We start from the raw sequence: 12,451 nt of genomic DNA on the forward strand, positions 1-12,451 counted from the left end.
TCTTTTTTCCCTCCAGTAGCTAATTTTAAAAGACAAAGACAAAATTCTTTTTTTCAACCACACACCCAGACTCTACCAGGCCCTCTATCCTGAGTGCAGAAACAGCCATGGCTCCCAGCAGCACACCGAGCATGTGAACCACCAGAACCAAACCAGCTTCCCGTGCCAGTGCCATTCTGTAAACAGTTGATAGACTACTATGGGGCCAGAAAATTACCATACAGTGTTTGCCCACAAGGGATGTATAGTCATTCCAACAAGAATCTAGTCTTGTTACTTCTCTGTTTTCTTAACTTATCCGTTTTTGCAATAGCCTATCCGTTAATCAATGACAAGATTCTTTTTTAAAAAAATATTGATTTGGCTTCACTGGGTCTTTAGTTGCAGTTTGCCGGATCTTTGGTCTTCATTGCAGCATAAGGGATCTTTAACTGTGGCATGTGGGACCTAGTTCCCTGACCAGAGATCAAACCTGGGCCCCCTGCATTGGAAGTATGGAGTTTTATGCATTGGACCACCAAGAAAGTGCCAGCAATAAGATTCTAATTTTTCTTAGAACATTTTCCATAAACTGCTACCATTATTTCAAGAACTCTTTATTTATCGCTTATAGTGTGCCAAGCGAGCCTCAGAAGTCCCCAAACCAACTTGTTCAAAAAATTGGTTGTTGGTCACCAAGGATTTCCTTTTAGCCATCCCTCTCTGCTAGCTCAGTGTTCAGAGGATGAATTGAGGCCTCCTCTCACTTCGTCCTGGAGGCCACCTGTCCCCTTAAGCTCCCTGCTAGTAGTCTGGGTGTCTGGGCAGTGTTGAGTCACAGCCAGTCTCTGAGCTGTAGGCAAGTCACAATATCACCAGGACCCAGGCTGACCCGGCAGCGGGCTCTGGGGAGGGACCCCTGAACTGGAAGAGACGCAACCTACAGACTCAACATTGCATTAGTTATCACCCTTGACCCCTCTCTTTCCTTCTCACCAAATGGGAATTCATGAGGGCAGATGGAGCTAATAGATATGACAGGGCTTGGAGATCTTGGGAATAAAAGTACAGTATATCCACATGGGGTAATTAATATATTTTTAAGGGAGTGTCTGTCCCTTTGGGCAAAAATGCTGCATAGAAAGAAATGTGAAGGAGCAAGGAGTAAACATTACACCAGAGCCCAGATCATCAACATCAGCATCACCTGGGAACTTATAAGAAATGCCATGGCTTAGCTCCCATCCCACAACTACTGAATGAGAAAGTCAGGAGATGGAGCTGGGCAGGGCGTTAACTAGGCTTCCAGGTGATTCGGATGCACACTAACATGTAAGAAGCACCAGCCCACTCTCCCTCTGATTCAGTAAGTTGGGGTTAGGGTATTACTGTTTGGACAGATGGTTATCAAAGGTGACTTTTGACCTTCCTTCTTGGTTGAAGCCAGCTGCCCTGCTGGGGGAAGAGGAAGCACTGTGTCCCTAGAGTTTTAAAAGGGAAAAAGCCTTCATTGTTGGTTCTTTTTGAAGGTTGCAGGAGAACTTGCCCTGGAAAGCTTGTTAAGAAGGAGGCAGGCCTGAAAGAGTCCTCTCTCCCTGTCCCACAAAGATACTGATGTGTTTGCCTGACCTCCTGCCTTGGGGCCTGCTGCTCCTCGAGCCAGTCCTTAAAAGGAGCAGTGGGTGCCACATTTGTTCCTTCTGGTGCCAGGTCTGTGCTATTTCACTTTGCTGGCGTCAAGTGGATGCTTAATGAGAGGCCTTGACGCAGGCCGGCAGACTCGTTGAGAGAAAGCAGCCTCGGACTGTGCTTTCTGCAGCTTCTCTCACTGCCTTCCCCAGCCTCCCATTCTCCCCCCACCTCCTGTGGGGCTGTGGTCACCGTGTGTCTGCTCTTCCGCATAAGCCCTGATAGCCCTCGCTCAGGACAAGATGCTTGTAGGGTCTGTGGACACTGATAAATGACTCAAGAGGCAGAAGTGAAGCGGTGCCTTTCGTTTCTCCTATTCCCTTGAACTCCCTGCCCGGGAGTTATCTTAATCCCCCAATTAAGAAGATATGGCCATATTGGGATTTGGGGCATTTCCCTTATTCTTTTCTGGGGCCAGTGCCATCTTTTCCTTTTATTCCTGTCCTTGAGGCTAGGATTTGGGGCTGGAACTGATTGGTGGTCAAACCTTCCAAACTTGGACCTTTTTAGATAGCTGGGGATCCTCCACTTCCAGGGATCCCCAGTTACCCATCCCTTGATTATATGAAAATACAGACATGCTACTCCTTCGGGTGGTAAAACTTGGGGAGGCATGAAGCCAACTCCACAAAGGAGTCTGTTTCTGGGGAATGAGTTTGTGAGATTGCGGCTGATGTAAACAGAAGAAAAAAGGAAATGCCTGAACTGCAAAAGCCAGTGTCAAAGTTAGGGGGAAAAGTTGAGGACATCCTTGTGATCCAGTGGGTGGATGAGGGCAAAGAACATTTCCTGTAAGAGGAGAGTCGCTTCGTGATGCTTTTAACTCACCCAGACCACCCCAGGGAAGTAAGGCAGCTTACTGTCCTAGAAGGGAGTGCCCTTTACAGACCGCCCCTTCTTTTGAGAGTGCGTTGACCCCAGTGAAGATGAGACTAGAAGAGGAGGCAATGGAAAAGATAGAAGACAAAGTAGACCAATATCACACCAAATCACTACTTCATTTATTCAACAAACATGTACTGAGTGTCTTCTTCATGCCAGGCAATAGAGTGCCAGGGGTATTTTGCATATTTTCACCTTTAATTTTCTTAACAATCCTTCAACATAGGTATTACTAGCTCCATTTTGCAAACAAGAAAACTGAGGCTTTTAGACATTAAAATTGACCAGAGTCATCCAGCTAGCAGGTGACAGACCTAGAATTCAGATTCAGTCTCTTGGATTCCAAGGCCCGGGTTTGTTCCGCTCTACCATACTGCCTGTCATCCCCCAAATACTTCCCTCACAGTGTGGTCTCCGCTCCCCTCTGTGAGGTGATCGGCGCCAGGATAGAGATGCTTTCCACCTCTTCTGCCTTGTTTTGAGACCTTGGGTAAAGCTGTCATGTCCCTGCTGGCCCCCTACTGCCCTCTGCACTCTCATCAATTCCTCCAGCTCTGTGCCTGGGCTCCTGAAGCCATGTCCCATGAAGAACTTCCCACCTTTGAGAAGCAGTTTTGTCTGTTGGTTGGAGAGGAGAAGGACATCCAAGAAGGCTCCCAGCCAGGCCTTTAACCAAAGGATCCAGGAAGAAGCAGAGCAGCCTTCCATGGCCCCGAGCTTTGTGGAGGGATGTTTACCCTTCCCTCCTGCCCCTTAGCTGGTTTCATCCTGGAGCAGGGTTTGTGGCCACCAGAAGTGCTGGCTCATTGCTCCTGAAGGAGGGCTCCCCTTTTCTAAGGAAAACTCAATGATACTTGCCTTGTGCTACAGTTCTTCCTATAATGAAGATATCCTATGCCAGACTCCATTCTCTCCAACTGCTCATGACTCACTCCCATGACATCCCTTTCTCCTAACACCCGGAAAGAGAGAAGCCCATTTTTCCTTAGCCCTTTAGCCCAGCTTCCTCTCCCACTTAGGTCTTGTCATGAGGCCTCAAGCAGACCTCTGCCCAAACTACATCTCCAGCCCACAGTCAAACATGACTTGGCACATACCCTTTAATGAAGGCACATCTGTATAGTTGGTAGCATTGGCAGTTGGGGAAAGTTTGTAATTCTTAGAATCCAAATTCTGGTTCACAATTTGGGAGACATCTGAATTCAAGGGCTCTGCTTGAACCTGCTCTACTCCAGCTCCGTCCTTGGGAGTCATGGGTTCCAGGGCCAGTTTCATCCTCTGAAGTCACAAATGTGTGACCAGATGGCAAGAGGAAATCTTAAGCTTGGAATTTTTCACCCTTGCCTTTTCATATCTCACAGGGGTCTTCTCCCTACATGCACAGAATGTTCCTAAGCCTTTCTGGAATTCCTCTGATCAATCCTCACCTCTTCCAACCACCTTCACCTCACCCCATTCCCAATCAACTTTCTCACTCCCCACTACAGGAAGTTGGCACCACCAGCTCTCAAGCCTCTAACCCAAAGCCTCAGCTTCCCACCCAACTCTGAGACCAGGAAGCTCCCACCTGGCAGGGGCAGCCTGCCACCACCCCATGTAGAGCCAGCAGCCAGCCCTTAAGAGTCTAGAGTCTGTCTCTGTCCTCAGCCCTCCATATATTCTAATCTAAATCCTTCCTCTCAAAGTGTGGTCCAGGAACCCGCAGTAAAGGCAGCACCTGGAGCCTATGAGAAATGCAGGTTCCCAGGCCCAGCCCAGAGTTAGAGTCTGCATTCATCTGCACCTTAATGTATAAGAAGCCTACTTGAAACAATCTGATCTGCTGAAAAGTCATCCCCTCCACCCTCCTCCTCAATAGAGGGGGTGGCTCGTGGAGCAAGAGCCAGTGAGGAAGCCTGGCCTCACAGTTGAGCCACAATTCAGACCTCTTTTTCACAGTGGAGAGAAATGCTGGGGATGATCTGGACACTCCAGAGAGAACCCTGAGAAGCCAGTGAAGCCTGGGACCATCAGCAGAGAGGAACAGCCACGGCCGGGCTATGTGGGGAGATCCAAGCAGGGGTTTGGGGGCAAAGGGGACACCCGATGAGAAAGAAAGGCGTGCCCACCTTTGCACACAGCGGTGGGGTGGTTCCCTCTGGGCTCCTGCCACCATCTTCAGCCTCTGTCGGGCACCTACAGCCAAGAACAGCTCCTGCTGTGCAGCCTGGATCTGCCGGATGACGAGGCTTCTTCCCTCCCTCTTGCTGGCAAAGTTACCATCGCCCACCGGCTGCATTGCTGGTAGTGGGTGCTCAGGAAATGTTTGTTGAATTGAGAGGAAGCCACAGCTTGTGCGGAGTCTGGATAATTCACCAGACGTGGGTCTCAGTGGTTGGGGTGGGGGGCGGGGAACAGGGACTAAGTAGGAAAGACGAGTCCTGATGTCGTACTTAGCTAGAGTTGCTGTTTCTCTGCCTCTTGAGTCCCTTCCTGAGACCTTGCTTTGGCATGACACAGTGCAGGGAAGTGGTGGGAAGAGGAAGTTGGAGATGGCAGAAAACGACCCCAGGTGGCAGGCTCCCCCTCCCCCATTCAGGATGCACTCAGGTCTAACCTGGGGGTGGAGGAGGAGATCCCTGAAGATGAGCTCCCCAACCCTGCTGTGGGGAGAGACAGCCATCTGTCCCCTCTTCACCCCACCCTGCTTCAGAGACTTTCTCGAGATCCTTCCTTTCACAGAGGAGACCTGAGCTCTGCTCTTCTGTCCCCAGCTCCGTCCCTGCCGGCTATGGCCTCCCTTCCTCTGGGCCTCAGCCTCCTCTTCCCGAAAGGTAGTAGGCAGCCAGGTGATTGTGAGGTTCCCCCAATGGTCATCCAGTGATTCTGGGACTGAGAGTCACATGGGTGCAAGGCAGGGGAAAGTGTAGGAAAGGGCCCCAGGCCTGGGCTAGCCATGCCAGCTGCTGCGGCTGGCATCAGTTGACAAGCTGGCAGTACCTGACGAGCCAGGAGCCAGCAGCTGGAGAGGGTGGCCAGGCCCTGGGGGTGACGGCTGCTAGGTGAGCCAGCTGCTGAGTGCTTCCAAGCCTCGTCCTCTTGTCATGGCAGGGAGCCTGTGGCCTGGGCAGCAGCAGGCTTGGGACAGAGTTCACCAGCCTCACAGACCAGGCGTGGCGCGGGCGTGCACCAGGGGCTGTACCTGCAGGTGAGAGCACATGCGTGCACAGGGGGCACCTGTGAGGGCGGGGGCTGGCTCCTGGCCTTCACGGTCTCACTCCCCTGGAGAGTTTGCCAAACTGCTCAGCCAGGCCGCCACAGCCACCAGCCACCACACACCCATGGCGCAGACTCTGGACAGCGCCTCCCCTCCTCTCCCCAGCCTGGTCCCCTGCTCCCATGAGCTTTTCTCAGCATCTTCCTGCAGGGCCAGGACCCCCTGTCCTGCTCCTCACACCTCCTGCACCCCTCGCCCTTTGGCTGCCTCCTCTAGGGGCCCTGCTCCGAGGTGTCAGGCCCTGCTGGGCCCCAGCCTTGCCAGGCCTGTCTTCTCTGGGCTCCAGGGGCTCTGCCCCTTTGGGAGGCCCGGAACAAGTCTGGGCTTCTGGCCCGGCCTGGGGCTCGGTCGACCCTAGGGGCTGCTCCTGGCCCTCCAGCCGGGACACAGCGCTCTCCTGGGCCCCAGGCTTTGAACTGAGCATACACGTGCTCTCCTGAGGCCCAGAGCTACTGGCACCTCCTAGGGAGAGATCGAGGGGAACCAAGTCTGAGTTTGGTGGAGAGCCCGGACTGGCTGGACTGGCTGGACTGGCTGCCAAATCTCCCAACTCCTCTTTCAGCCCCTCTGGTGATTCCGATGCTGGGGTGGGGGTGGTTCCGCCACCCGGGGCACTGGTGGGTCCGCCAGGCTCCATCCTGCTCTGAATCTGCTCATGTTCCTTCTCATTCGGAGTCTTTCTGGTGCTTTGGCTTCCCTGAAAACAAGAGGTTGGCTCTACTGGTTGGTGAATTTAGGGCTCATGTCCCTAGCCCACCCCATCCTAGGTCCGAGTACCCACCTCCTGGCTCTCTGGCTCCTGCCTGTCTTCCTTCATTTCCCACCTGCAGAGACACAGCACTTGGCAGGTCCCACTCCCAACCCACCCCACCTCATGTCACCTGCTCCATAGCCGGCAGCCCACATCCCCCAGGGGGAACCGAAAGCCCAGGGGTCTCAGAGGAGGGTCAGAGCCACAACGAGGCCCCAGGATGTTTCCCTTCCAGCCTGACCTTCCGCCCCAAACCCAGCCATTTCCTCTGAACACTGCCCACTATAGCGGGTCCCCAGCTGCTGTTTATGGCCAAGCCTGCAGCACCTTGAGTTCTGTGGGGACGATGGGCGTGTCCCAGCCTGTGCTGCCTGGGAAAGGCGCGCCTGACTTCCCCCGGGGAAAGGAACTGCTGTAATTACCGCCGGCCTCCCAGGGCACCAGGCTCTTGCTGCAGCTGCCTTTGCCGATGGCCTCTCCCAGCATCTCATTAACCCGCCACCAGGCAGCAGTCAGCCAAGAGGCAGAGGCCCTGGGGGCTGGAGCAAGCACCTGGGCCAGGCGGCCTGACCTCCCAGAGGTAAGGCAGGGCCAGAAAGTCCAGGAGCCCAGAACCTCCCCCGATTTTGCTCCCTGTCTCACGTTACCTGCGGGCCCTGCCAGTCAGCCTCTCTGTCCCTCGAGCCTTGCTGCGTGTGGCCAGCGCCACCAGGGGTCTGCCCTGTTGCCCACCCCAAGTAGCACTGCCTGCAAGAGATGGTACACATCAAGAGAGAAGAGGGTCATGGCAGCCCGGTTCCTTCACCAGCTCCTGGGACCTGATCCTCCTCCTCTCTCAACTCACCTTTGCCTTCAGGGGGCAGTGGTGGGGGCTGTAGCTTTCGCTGACTCCTGGGACCTAAAGGGGAAGAGGAAATTGGGAAAGGGTAGGATCACAAAAGAGCCAAAGCAGCAACATCAGCTCTTTCAGGACCAGGAAGTTGTCAGTCCTTCTCTTGGTCCAGTTGTGAGTGTTCTGGTTCCCAGAAAGATGTCTGGCCTGGGTGCTGGGGTTGGGGGGTGCGGTTAGGGCAGTATCAGGGGAGCTGGGCCCCTGTGCTAGCTTTGCCACTCTGGCTAGGTGACCAGCAGAGCAGCCTCTCCAGCCTTGGCTTCCTCATGTGTAAAATGAGGGGCCAGCGGTGCAGTGGAATTATCCCTATATTAGACAAGGAGCAGCTGCCCCCCAGGAGGGTCCAACACTTCAAAACGACCCCAGTACTGACTTCCTAGTGAGCCTTCTCTCCAGACCTTCTGGGGGCAGAACCCAGGACAAGGCTTGTAGGTTTAGAGGATGCGAAGAAAGGTCATGATGCCTCCTCTGATAGGGAGCAGAGGAAGGAAGATGTTCTTTCATGCTTCTTTCCAGCTCTGAAAATAGGTGGTAAGCCAAGAGACAGAGGACAGAGAGAAAGAGGGAGCAAGGGGTGAAAAACTCCAGGAGGGGTGGGGTTGTGGGGTTTTGGCTCACCCCTCGTGCTGCCCACCCTGGCTGGGCCCTCTTCCCGAGGCTTGCTGGAGCCCTGTCGCCTGCATTGCAGAGAGAGGGAGTCAGGCTGGCTGGTGGCGGGAAGGACAGAGGCTGCAGAGCTGCTGGTGGGCCAACACCCCCTCCCCCACCCTAGCCCCAGGCCTAAGGACAGCAGGGAGAGGGTGGGCCCAAGAAATATGGGAAACCCAGTGCCTGCACAGAGCCCTTAGCCCAGGGCCCAACCGGAGGGCCCAGGCAGATCCTCACCACCCTGGGAAGGGTCCCAGCCGCCCTCCAAGAGGCGCCCACAGTTAGCCTGACACAGCCCCACAGCATGTCAACCCAGCAGCTGCCGGGCCCTGCCACCCACGTGGGCTTGGCCTTGTCCAGGTCCCAAGGGCGGCGCCAGTCACCCTGTGCGTCTCTGTGCCGGGCCAGGCGGGCCTGGTCGATCTGCTCCCGCTCCTGCTTCCACTGGGCATAGTCCCAGCTCACCTCCAGGGGGCCCCCCAGTGCCCGGCGGGGAGCTGGGCCTGGGACCAGGGCTGGACTCCCAGGCTCCCGGACACCCTGCAGGGAGAAGACACTAAGCACCATAGGGTGGAAGCAGAAACAGCCCTGGGTTTGGGATGGGGATCCAGAGAGTCTGCTAACCCCTTCCTCTCTGAAGGTTTTGACGTCCCCACCCCAAAATTAGATCCATTCCATGTCAGTTAAATCCTGTTTGCCATAGGCATGGTTTCCATCCAGGGTTAGCTGTGTCTTTGGGGCAAGATGACGTCTCTGTTGGTCATTTCCTCATCTGTGAAATGGGGATAATAATAGTGCTCTTCACGGGGTTGTTGCTGGGGTGTGTGGTCAGGCCGAGGGTGGAGAGACACCCAGCTGCTGGGAGCAAGAGCCAAGACTAGGGACTGCTGCCATCTAGAGGTCACACCTGGCACATGGCCAGTCTCTCACACCCTAGACCCACCTCCAGACCCCACCAGCTTGCCACCAGAGGTCCAGGAGGGGTTAGGGGCTGGGACACATCTCTCACTTGCACTGTCTCTGCATGACCCACCCGATGTGAAGACTGGTCAGAGAAGGGAAGAAGGAGTGGGAATTCTTGCTGGTGCTGCCTGGGCCACATCCCCCCAGATGGGGACATATGTGACTCAGCTTCCATGCCTCCCCCAAATGGGGACCACCACATTCATGTCCCCATCCCTTCTTGGGAAGGTACCTTCCGTACAGAATCTGAGCTGATGGCCATCGGCATGGAGGGGCTCCGGCCCAAGCCCCCTCCAGGTGACCCTTCTGCTCCCTGGTTCCGTGCTCTGGTGGGCTTCTCACTTACGATCCGCTTGGCCTGGGGGAGGTGAGGATGGGCAGTGTGGCACAGGCAGGGAAGAAGAGGAGGCTTCCTGGCTCATAGGCTTCCCCTACCCACCCTGCTCACCTCAGCTTTGTTTTCCATGGTCACGGCCAGATCCACCCGCTCCCCTAAGCAGAAGGTGCCAGTGTGGGCCTCTGCCTGCTCATCCTCAAGCATCTCACTGGCTGTTCCAGGTCCACGGGCACTCCTTGCCCAGTTCCGGCTGACCACCCGCTTCCCCTGCAGAATGAGGTGCCATGCCGTGAGACCACATGGGCAGCACTGGGCAGAAGTTGGGGGTTGGGTCCTTTGGGTGCTTCCCCAGGCTGGGTTCAAGCCCTGGCCCTCCCTGGAATGCCCACTGAGGAGCTGCCTCTGTGAGGCGTTCACATACCAGTGGCATTAGGTTATCCAGGCCTGGGGCCACCCAGGGGCCCAAGACGCCACAGTGGCCCATCTCTGAGCTGGGAAATCCAAAGCACTCAGACAACGAGGCTCTGTTCTCAGACGCTGTTCCTGGCATTCAGCCCCAACGTCTCTGTGCCCTGGGACTTGGGGTTTAGGGGCAGCCTGTGCGTGGGGGCACAGGTGCAGAGCTCTGGGGCTGGAAAAGGGCATGGTCACCTTCCAACTGTGGCTCTTTGGGGTGGGGGCCAGCAGTGGCCTGGGCTGCATGAGGTTGGTAGGTGTGCCCCTGAAGAGAAGTGGGAGAAGCAGAGGAGCAGGGGCAGCTGTGCTCCCCCGGCACAAGCTGGGCCGCCACCTCCCTGCCACCCCACCCTGTCTCCCAGGTGGGTCCTCCTCCAGGAACCTGGCTGACGGTGACAGTGAGGCCATCAGGACGAAGGAGCTCCGGTGTGGTCACAGCCATGCCCCCCTGCTCTGCCTGCCGTCGGTCTTCCTGGATCTCCTGTGGGAGGGCCCGGGGGTCAGCACAGGCCACGGCCCCCCAGAGGCACAGATACACAGACGCTGACAGGCCTACACAGAGAGACACCAGTGGGACACCAGGGGGCAGGCGCACCACGTCACAGAGTCCCCAAGACCCCTGCAGAGCCTCTGAGATGGAACACACCCACCCTCACCCTGGTCCCAGACCCAAGCTGGCACGGGAGAGACCACCGTGCCGGAGTCTGCAGGCCAGCCCAGGAGTGCCAGCCCGGTCGGTCCTCCTGCCTGGCACAGCCCACTCACCTGGTACCTGCGCAGCAGGGCCTGGTTCTTCTTGCGAAGGGCGACTATCCTCCGGTCCAGCTCTGCGTCCTTCTCCTCCTGCCTGCTCACTGGGGACTCAGCCCCATGAGGCCCCTGTGGAGGGCAGGGGCCCAAGCTCCTGACTGCTGGGCCCATCCCTTACCAGTTCCTCAACTTCTACATCCGCCCATTCTACCCTATTCTTACCACCCAAGGAACAGCCCCAGACCCAGAGCAAGGGTCGCGTGGGGAGTCGGCCCATGGAAGGCCATAAGCCCCCACCCTGCTAGGCCCGTCTTGCCATCTCCCTGCGTCCTCTCTGGGGGCTCAGGTCAGAGCTTCATGCCCAGGCCCGCAGCTCCCAGCAGTGGCTGCCCCTCCCCCCGGCTCTCCAGGGAGCTCAGCTGCGGAGCAGAGCCCGGAATGGGAGTTATAAATGGCTCTGGCAGCAGAACCTGCCGTGACTGGGAAGTTGCCAGGGGATTCAGGAGGTCGAGGGGGGAGCTGTTGGGCTCCCAGGCCGAGAACCACAGTGAAAAGAGAGGCCCCTGCTCTGTGCTGGGCTCCCAGGCCATGGACCCCACTTCTCAGGCCTGTGCCCAGCCTGTGGGAAAGAGCCGCTCCCACAGGCCCAGCCTTTCCAGGCCGAGAGCAAGAGCTGCCGGCAAGACTCAGCTCCGTGGGTGGGCCCCGCCGAGGAGACCCCTGGGCACACTGTGATCCCTGGGACCCTCCTTATCTGGCTTCAGGGACTCCGTCGTGGCCGACACCCCTGCCCAGCGCCCTCCCCTCCCGCCTAGGCACAGCCCTCTTCCTCCTGGGCCCAGCTGTCCCCAGCTGCCCTCAGAATGTGGCCGCCTGGCGTCCCAGCCCCAAGAAGCCCCCCGCCAAAGGCAAGGTGCCACTCACAGCTGAGTGCATGGCAACAGCGGGCACGGAGAGAATTCCAGAGCAGTCCTGGGGGGAGCTAGAGCGGGAGGGAAGCCGGAGCCACCGGAGCCGGGCCTCCCTCCGCCGGCCTCTCCCTGCCGGCTTCGCTGCTCAGCACACGAGATCATGTTGTGATTACAAAAGACTCCTCTGGGCTCCCAGCCAGGAACGCCGTGGCCACCGCCCCCACCATCCACTCTCAGAGGGCGAGGACCAGGGCACCGGCAGCCAGCTGGCCCTGCCCAGCACCTCTCCCTGCCCTGCCCCATGTCCCCAGACAGACTGGCAGGGACTTCTGCCTGGCGGGGCGAGCCCACACAGGGGGCCCTATGCTTCACTAGGACCCCAACTTGGGCCTGCCTGCAGACAGATGGGCAGCGGAGTAGGTCTCTGTCCCTCCCATTAGTAAAGAGAGGCCTATAGTCCAGCCTGTTGCCCTCCCTGGTCCAAAAGCCTCCACTCAAATGAGCGTCCCCTGGCCCCTCACTCTCCTCATCAGTTCTGGTTTAAGTAATGCGAAGGGATCAAGGAGTTCACCTCCCCTAGGCCATCAAGTACTACTGCATACCTAAAATAACACCGTTAGTCATTCATTCCTTTGGGTTCAGCGTTGTCTTCCCTGTACTTTCAAGTACACTTGCTCCTGGGACACTCAACTGTCCAGGTCACCCCTTGGTGTGGGGCGCCTCCCTCAGGGCCCGTGCCGCCACAGCTCAGGCCTGGCCAACAGCCTTCCCCCTTGGCTCCTACCTGGGAGCCCTTCCTGGCCTTGGTCCCCAGGGCTGGCCCTCTCAGCCTCTCTGACCCTGAGACTGGAAGCAGCCTTTTCTGGGAAATTCTCCCCCCAGATCTTGCTGGTACACCCGAGGCTGCTGTCTCTGCCCTGGACAGCAGCTTGCCTGG

At 57.0% G+C, this 12,451-nt stretch overlaps 1 protein-coding gene across 15 annotated transcripts; it reads right to left on the minus strand.

Moving 5' to 3' along the window:
• Positions 1-2,647: 2,647 nt before the first annotated feature.
• Positions 2,648-11,683, minus strand: CCDC9B (coiled-coil domain containing 9B). Of its 15 annotated transcripts, none has more exons than XR_009739094.1 (11): positions 10,619-11,393; positions 10,236-10,334; positions 9,509-9,664; positions 9,293-9,418; positions 8,481-8,637; positions 7,848-8,126; positions 7,402-7,455; positions 7,205-7,304; positions 6,588-6,630; positions 5,530-6,503; positions 2,648-4,892 (listed from the first exon to the last, which is right to left on the minus strand). XR_009739094.1 is itself a non-coding variant. In XM_061430737.1 (11 exons), the coding sequence occupies exons 1-11, from the start codon at positions 11,537-11,539 to the stop codon at positions 5,940-5,942; spliced, it is 1,704 nt and encodes a 567-aa protein (XP_061286721.1). In that variant the 5' UTR covers positions 11,540-11,683; the 3' UTR covers positions 2,648-5,939. The 15 variants fall into 15 exon arrangements, 13 of the variants coding, with proteins under 13 accessions (XP_061286721.1, XP_061286727.1, XP_061286726.1 ...); XR_009739095.1 differs by having other exon boundaries at positions 2,648-3,168; positions 4,659-6,503; XM_061430737.1 differs by adding an exon at positions 11,528-11,683 and having other exon boundaries at positions 2,648-6,503; positions 10,619-10,732.
• Positions 11,684-12,451: the final 768 nt, after the last annotated feature.

The sequence above is a fragment of the Bos javanicus genome, chromosome 10 (assembly GCF_032452875.1).
Source record: "Bos javanicus breed banteng chromosome 10, ARS-OSU_banteng_1.0, whole genome shotgun sequence".
Classification (NCBI taxonomy): Eukaryota; Metazoa; Chordata; class Mammalia; order Artiodactyla; family Bovidae; genus Bos; species Bos javanicus.